At 35.9% G+C, this 8882-nt stretch overlaps 1 protein-coding gene across 1 annotated transcript; it reads right to left on the bottom strand.

Annotated features, from left to right (window-relative positions):
* Positions 1-7668: 7668 nt before the first annotated feature.
* Positions 7669-8545, bottom strand: LOC145040240 (uncharacterized). The gene is made up of 2 exons (XM_078988197.1): positions 8516-8545; positions 7669-8295 (listed from the first exon to the last, which is right to left on the bottom strand). The coding sequence occupies exons 1-2, from the start codon at positions 8543-8545 to the stop codon at positions 7669-7671; spliced, it is 657 nt and encodes a 218-aa protein (XP_078844323.1).
* Between the last annotated feature and the right edge of the window lie 337 nt (positions 8546-8882).

Here is an 8882-nt window from a genome sequence, read left to right as displayed (position 1 = left end):
GGACCAGTCTGTGATTTTGGACTTTTTCACCCAAGTTAGAGGTCATTATAAATTGAGATAAAATTTATGAGCAAACTAGACACATTTTGTGAACTCTCAGAATTTACGGATCTAGTTTTCGACTTCGTATGATTTTTCTATGATTTTTCCAAATACAGGGCAGAATGGCTAAAGTTAGCCAACAGCATGTAAATATCATAACACTTTGTATTATGTTGAGCAAAGTGTATAATCATAAGTTCTAATATTTGAATGTGTTTCCGTGTTAGTTTATCATTATGAACTGGAATTAAGACATTCATATTAAATATTAAATATTGTTCATTCATTTTGGAACACGTATTATTAGACTATAAAATGTATAGTTTGATAAATTCACAATACTAATACATTTCCATAAAAGAATTCATACATATTACATACATTTTAGATAAACTATAATAGGTATAGTTTATGATACATCACTCAACGCACTCGTACAAAAAGGGTACATTCATACAAGAAAGATTTATATTCACACACATTTCAAGTAAACTTGTTAACCTATGTTGTGAGACTCTCTCTCTCTCTCCCCGTACGTCCGAGTGCGGGATATAATTCCTGGTAGTTATAATCAGAATCTCCTTGAGGGAGAACGTGATACTTGTATATAGATCTATATTGGGTTTGACACCCCACACCTTGCTGCTAGCTACAGTGGGACCTGCAGGTCTACGGGTGACAAATGTTATTTCATTTTCGCGATGCCTGAGAAACGTTGTGGCAGGTTCACATAGTCACAGTATGATTATAGCGACTCACTTAGGGAGACAACAATTCATAAAGTTTACGGGGTTGCATAAAAACCAAAGTAGGTTTTAGGTTGATAAAATAAATTTACTTTCCAATTCATTTTAAACTCACAACATTCCTACTAAGAAACGATGACTTTTCATACATTCTAGTCTTTGGTTGTAAGGCTACATTTTTCGGATTTCAAGGAAAATATCGGATTTTTCTGAAACAACGCGACATTTACATGTGAAAGACTTCTAATAAGATTATTAATAAAAGCTTATGAACTCACCAACCCTTGTGTTGACACTTTTCAAACAACTTGTATTCACAGGAAAGCATTAATCGTGTTACCAAGTGCTTTTGAGGATGGGACGTTGAGGCGTCAAACTTTTCATATTTTGACAACATATTGTAATTGATTTTGAAACATGTAATTCATGCAAGTGATGTAACTTTTCAATTATATATATGTTGGTTGTGTTTGCTTGAATTACTATTGAAATTGTGGTTATGATGCTATACATGAAGTCCTCCACCCCCGGACGTTTCCGCCATCCTTGGTTTGGGGGTGTGACAAGATCAATCATCCTCTAAATCTTGAAGAGTACTCTTGAAATCTAATCCAGTCTGATACATCAATCCTCCTTATAGAACCACTGAACTCTAATCAAACATGAACCATGTGAATTGTACAATTCCCTTGGTACTTCCAATGGCCAAACTACCCATGTGACCATACCCATATCCTTCTGCTACTACTCCTCTCCTAGCATCGGTAGTGCTAGAACTCATAAGTTCTCCCATAGGCTACCGCAGATCATATCAGAACAGATGATGAAACCACTATGCCCTATCGATACGGCTGGACAAGCTTGATGAAACTAAACACATGCCTTCCACATAGTACTCCAGACCAATCCCCACTACAAACTGAGAGAACACTGAAAACCCCAAAGCAGCAAAAAGGGAATGACGTGTTACTAACTACTCAATAATTCCTGGTATGCAATTGGCAGATGACATTTCTTGAAAATATAATCTAAACACAAGAAAGGATTTAAAACCATAGATAGACTTACCTAAAACTTAGTGAGATTCCAAAGAAGGTACAATACTATTATTACAGAATGGGGAGTTCAAATTACATACCTACGATCTATTGTGGCTCAATCTTGACTTCCTGCTGAATGATGGGCGCTGGAACCTGAACTCTCTCCACCACCTAAGTAGGACAGCGAGATTTGAAATGACCTTGCTGGTGACAATGAAAACATATATGATGCTTCTTACAATCTCGATGATCATGCCCTCTTTCTCCAGACTTGAAACACCTAAACTTGTGACAAGCAAACCCATAGATTCCACCAAACTTGCTACACACCTCATGACCTCCCTGACATCTAACACCTAGGTCCGCCAAGTTGGACCCTCCACCTCCTTCTAATCATCTTGAGATAGGTGTCTGTTTCCTTTTTTCAAGATGCACTTCCAAACTCACACTTCCTTTACTAACAGCTCAAGTAGCTGCACTTTCAGGATGTGAGAGTGCAACCTGCTCCTCTAATTTGACAACCAATCTGTCAGTGATACAACTAATGATACCAGGCAATCCCTCACGAAGGGCTCGTGAAGTCTTAGTGACGATCTGATCATGTGGTTGACTCTTTTGAAGACACGGTGCACCAATCTCCTCCGACTCCAAATGACTAAAGCTAACAGGAGTATCCTTATTCTAGAAGGATGCTAAGGATCCACAAGCCTTGGGCTCCAGATGAGTGCCTAGCTTCCGTGCTATAGTCTCACCACGAAATGCCCCGAGACACTATCTAATTCTTCCAAAATCACCTTCCTCGACTGACTCCAAGATCATATGAGTCTGCTCCATCATACCGCATGTAATATTCGATGAGAGGAACTCCCACATCTACTTGCTGATCAATTCATCACCTGCACCTATGTCATAACACGAACCAAAACCACCTCTCTAAGTGCTCATCTCCAAATTGAAAAACCACAAAACCGGTGATCAAAACAAACTCAAATATTCTCCTCCACGAAGCTTCTCAGATTCTCCTAGAATCTCATTGATTCAAGTATATATCATGTGCTTTCAGTAGTATGGGCCAAATACTACTTTCCACACTTATCCATACATACCTCATCAATTCTCCTGAATCCTCCAAGTCACTTCCTCAAATTGATGCACCTAAGTCTCACTATACCTCACTACGACCCACTGAAGCATATCCTAGGCTTTCCTAGGTTCCCAAACCCACCAAGTTCTCAACTGCTGAATGATTCCCAGTAATGTCAACTAGCTACCTCATGAATATAGCCACACGCAACAGATATTTGATAATCCTTCGATTAAAATACTTATCCCTAGAACGTTTGGACACATACAAGAGTTGCGCAATAGGGTCAAATCATACTCTAAGATTATCCAGCTTGTGTCCCATGTGACTTTGCATATTCATTTAGTATCTCACTCACATCACTAAGAGTCCCACAAAGCAAAAAGTAAGCAGCATTCAGATGATGGAAAATCTAACCATGATGCAGCTCATATATTCTTGTTGGATTTTACTAAGAAAACTAGTCTCAAAAACTAAAAATAATGGCAAATGGAAGACTTGAGTTTTATAAAATAACATAAACATTTTATCACCCACCAAGGATCATCTTGTAAGTAGAGGAAAGATTTAAAACACAACCATAGAAGGAAGAACTGGTAACAGAATTGTCTTTTCTCAAATCAACACCGAATTCCCTAGAAGCCGCCAAGGCTACAATAGGTGAGTAAGGTAAGTTTATCATTTATCCCTTTGCTACAGACATCATGTTGAACATGAGCTATGGATCACAGTCAATCTCATGTAAATGTTTAACATTACATCAGGCCTTAGATGTCTAACTCTCAACGAATAACATTACCAAATCCCATCTTGACTACATACAACTCTCGCATGGGTTACATCACGTCTGATAATAGCTTTTATAACTTCCTAACAAAAGAACAACTTTTAACTACATCAAAGCATAACATTCCCCATACTCAAGTCCCAAATATGTATCTCAGGTGTTAAGGATATACATATATTACCTTTTATCATGTATCATTCATGACAACGATCCATGAAGTGATCTTGAACGGGTCACTCCAATACTTACTCTCTAGTAAGTATCTATGAAACTAGTTACAATGCTTTGTTAACCATCCTATTTCATATTAGTCTTATTTCATTATTGCTCTCACAATAATAAACTGACTATGGAGTTTTAGAGTGAATAAATTCACTCAAGGATTAATCATGTTAATAAAGAACACAACAAATATTTAATGAAAAGATCATATGCCATATATATCATAGTCATTACAATAGATGATGTTATATAATGTTCCAATATTAAATACTAATACATAGATCAAATCCAATCACTAAAATAATGACGGCCTATTCCTTGAGCATGTCCCTCAAATATTGCTTGAGGAAGAGTCTTTGATCAGTGTGAACTTTGCGAATATTAATTTCTCCTTCTTCAACTTTATACCGGATGAAGTTCAACCTACGGCTAATATACATGCTCTTCTTGTGTGCTCGCGGTTCTTTTGGAAAAACAATAGCACCCACATTGTCACAGAAAATGTTTAGGGGTCCTTAATGCTATGGACTACCCCTAGATCCCCAATGAATTTCTTCATCCAGGCAGCCTCTTGTGCAACTTAAAAAGTAGCAATGTATTCTGACTTTATAGTGATTTTGTGCACAACACTTTGCTTGGAGCTTTTTCCAAGATTCTGCAACCCCATTGATAATGAACACATATCCTAATTGCGATATGCAATCATCTCGACCAGTTGTGAAGGAAGCATCAGTTTAGCACTTTACACTTAATCTTTCTTCCACGTCTCCATAGACAAGGAACAAATCCTTAGTTCTTCATAAATAGTTTAGGATGTTTATCACAGCTCTCCAATGAGTCTTTCCTGAATTTTGTTGGAACTTGCTTTCCAAATCTCATAGCATAAGCGAGATCAGGTCTTGTACAATTCATAGAATACATGATGGATCAAATTGCAGAAGCATATGGAATATTTTTCATCTTTTCTAGCACAACCTTTGTGCTAGGACATTGAGATGAACTTAGTACGGTGCCATGTTCCATGGGTACACATCCTCTCTTAGAGTTTTCCATATTGAATCGTTTTAATAATTTGTTAATATATGTACCTTGGCTTAGACCTATTAATCGTTTTGATCTATCTCTATAGATTTCGATTCCAAGAATGTATTGTGCCTCACCTAGGTCCTTCATTGAGAAAAACTTTGCTAGCCAAGACTTTACACCTTGTAAAGTTGGAATATAATTTCCGAAGATTAATATGTCATCCACATACAGGACCAAGAATGTCACCGAGCTCTCTCTAGTTTTCATGTAAACACAATATATATATATATATATATATATATATATATATATATATATATATATATACATATATATATATATATATATATATACACACACACACACACATATATATATATATATATATATATATATATTCAATTATAATGAAACCACACTTTGTGATTTCATCATCGAACCGATGATTCCGGTTATGAGATGCTTGATTTAACCAATAAATGCATCTCTTGAGCTTACACACTTTATTAGGACGCTTTTGGTCGACAATACCTCCAGGTTGATCCATATAGACATCTTCTTCGAAGTTTCCATTCAGAAAAGCGGTTTTGACATCCATTTTCCACATATTATAGTCATAATATGCAGCTATGGAAAATAGTACCTAATTGATTTAATCATAGCGACTGGTGAAAAGGTTTCATCGTAACCAACCCCATGAGTTTGAGGGAATCCTTTAGCAACCAATCTTTCTTTGAATGTGTGTAAGTTTCCTTCCATGTCAATCTTTTTCTTGAATACTCACTTACTTCAAATAGTATTGGTATTGGGAGGAAGATCAACCAAGTCCTAGACTTGATTTTCTCTCATGGATTGCATTTCATTGTTCATGGCTTCAAGACATTTAGCTTATTTAGGATTTGTCATTGCATACTGATAGCTAACCGACTCATCAGAATTAATCATTACGTAGCACTCGTCAATAAGAAATACATATCTCTCAGGTTCATGAAGAATTCTACCAGATCTTCGAACGCCTTATGTTTTAGTAGGTTGAAGGATAGTGATCTCTTTATCTTCAACAACCTCTTGTTCAGTACTAGTGCCAACTAAAGATACATCGGGTTGATGTTCTTGATCTTCTTCAAGTTCCACACGCCTCCCACTTGCCTCATCCATTAGAAACTTGCTTTCGAAGAATTTAGATTTTCGTGAAATAAAGATCTTATTCTCACTAGGGATGTAGAAGTAATATCCTAAACAATCTTTAGGATATCCTATAAAGATGTATTTGGTATATCTAGGCTCAAGTTTGCTACAAGTCTCTTATCTAACATAAGCTTCACATCCCTAAACTTTCATATAAGATAAGGATGGACGTCTTCCATACCACATCTCATAAGGTGTTTGCTCTACCTTCTTAGTTGGTGCCATATTCAAGATACGAGCAGCGGTAAGTACATCATAACTCTAAAAAGATAAAGGAAGGGTACTTTAACTAATCATAGATCGAACAATATCAAATAATGTCTGATTTCTCCTCTTAGAAACACCATTAAGCTATGGTGCTCTAGGTCGGGTGAGTTGTGAGATAATCCCATGACTTATTAGATGGTCTTGGAACTCATAGCTCAAGTACTTGCCTCCTCTATTCGAACAAAGGATTTTGATTTTTTTTATTAAGTTGATTCTCAGCTTCACTTTGAAACAATTTAAACTTTTCAAATGCTTCATGTTTATGTTTTATCCAATACACATAATCAAAATGACTGTAGTCATCAGTGAAGGTGATATAATATTTCTCACCATATCTAGACATTATTTAAAAGGTCTAGATACATCGGTGTGTATGATGCCTATTAAAGCACTTGCCCTTTCACCTTTTCCAAAGAAAGGGGATTTTGTCATTTTGCCACATAAAGAAGATTCACATATGTCAAATGACTCTATGTGATCTGCCGCCAAAAGTCCACTCTTTTGGAGTTGAGATATGTGTTTCTTGCTTATATGTTAAAGGCGACAATGCCATAGATATGTTTGGTTCAAATCTGATTTGAGCTTTTTGGTATTGACATGATAAAGGGACTTATTGTTTGAGATGTCACCTAGGTTTAGTTCATAAATTCCATTTATTGGTCTAGCCTCAAAATAGAAGATTCCTTTTAGGAAGGAGTGAATGCTATCATCAACAAATTTGAAATCATAACCATATTTTCTCAAACGTGAAACTGAAATGATAATTCTAGTAATAGAAGTAATTAAACACATATTGCCTAATGTTAAATATAGACTAGATGGTAAACATAAATCAAAATGTCATATTGCTTGGACTGCAACCCATGCTCCATTGCCCACATGCAGTACAATCTCATCTGCTTTCAGTTTCTTACTCTTTTTGAACCCCTGTAACAAACTACAAATATGATTTCCACAACCAGTATCTAATACCTAAGTGTTTGATGAAAAAGTAAATAATCCCATTTCAATCATGAAAATGGATATACGTGAAGGGCCTTCCCCAACCTTCTTGTTTTTCAACTCTACAAGGTACTTAAAACAATTCCTTTCTAATGCCCGACAACTCCACACTCAAAGCATGTGTCATCTTTGGCAACCTTTTCCTTCTTCTTGGGTGGTGGGTTTGGAGGAGCTTTCTTCCCTTTGCCCTTTCCAGCTTGTGGCTTTCCATTGAAGTTCTTTCCTTTTTTTCTTCGTGACTTTTCCTTCCCTAATCATCAGTACTTAGGGATTTTTACTTGGGATATTCATCTCTGCAGTTTTTAGAATCTCGTGTAACTCATAGATTGGTTTCTCCCACCCATTCATGTTATAGTTCATGATAAAAGCATTGTAAGACTTTTGCAAAGAGTTCAGGATGATATCTGTAGCCAAGTCTTGTGGATATGGAGAGCCCAATCTCTCCAATTGATCCATGTATCTTTTCATATAGAGAACATGTGTGCTTACATTCCCATTCTCCTCCATTTTCATGGTATGAAGTTCTCTCACAATGTCAATCCTTTCTATTCTAGTTTGTTTTCCAAACATCTCCTTAAGATATTCAATCATGTCAAAGGCAGAGTAGTGTTCCATATCCCGCTGAAGATCGGGAACCATAGAGGCAAGCATGAGACATGAAATATCAAGTGAATCATATACATGCTTTAGCCATGCATCATGTGCAACGTTTGGGAGAGCAGGTGGTTCATCACGAATTTGGTTTTCAAGGACATAGTCTTTCTTTTCTTGTTTAAAAACAATTCTTAAATTTCTATGCCAGTCCAAAAAGTTGCAGTAGTTGAATATTTCTTTGTCAAGAATTGACCATATGTTCATTGGGTGATGTGTTACAGTAATTAGTGGATCCATCTACAAAATTTAAACAAAGTTTTCATTTAGTATTTAATTCTTTAAATAATAATACCCTTTTGTTTCCAAAAACATTATTTTTTTAAAGTCTAGGATCCAAGTTACAAATCAAATAAATGGTTAGGTATCCTTTATCCTATTTACCCAATTTTAACATGGTAAATAACTTGTATTAATTACAACATTTGTAATTCCTAGATTTATGAGACCCTTAACAAACCATTTGTAAAGTTAACATGTTTGGTCTCATCTATGCCTTGGAACACTCTTCCTTAGGTGACTTTTATCACAAGACGTTTCCAATCAAGTCATCCAATTAGATAAACTTGTACAATTACTATATAAATTGGTTATAGAAGTCGGAGAAATACGTTGGCCATCAAAAGATAATACTAGTGGTTATGTATCATTTATCCCACTAGCATTATACAAGTGACGTTCAAAGGTTTCTAAAATTCGATGGTATAGAGTTGCATTTTGAAAAAGGGATTTGTATGTTTTATTATTCTACTTAAAACATGTTATATCATGATAATTGCATGCATCCAGTATGTCATGGTATCAATTTTCTAAAAACCACTTTTAAG

This window comes from Lactuca saligna, chromosome 4 (assembly GCF_052625555.1).
Source record: "Lactuca saligna cultivar CGN05327 chromosome 4, ASM5262555v1, whole genome shotgun sequence".
Classification (NCBI taxonomy): domain Eukaryota; kingdom Viridiplantae; phylum Streptophyta; class Magnoliopsida; order Asterales; family Asteraceae; genus Lactuca; species Lactuca saligna.
Note: the sequence above shows the minus strand (reverse complement) of the source record. Positions and strands in the feature narration are given on the sequence as shown.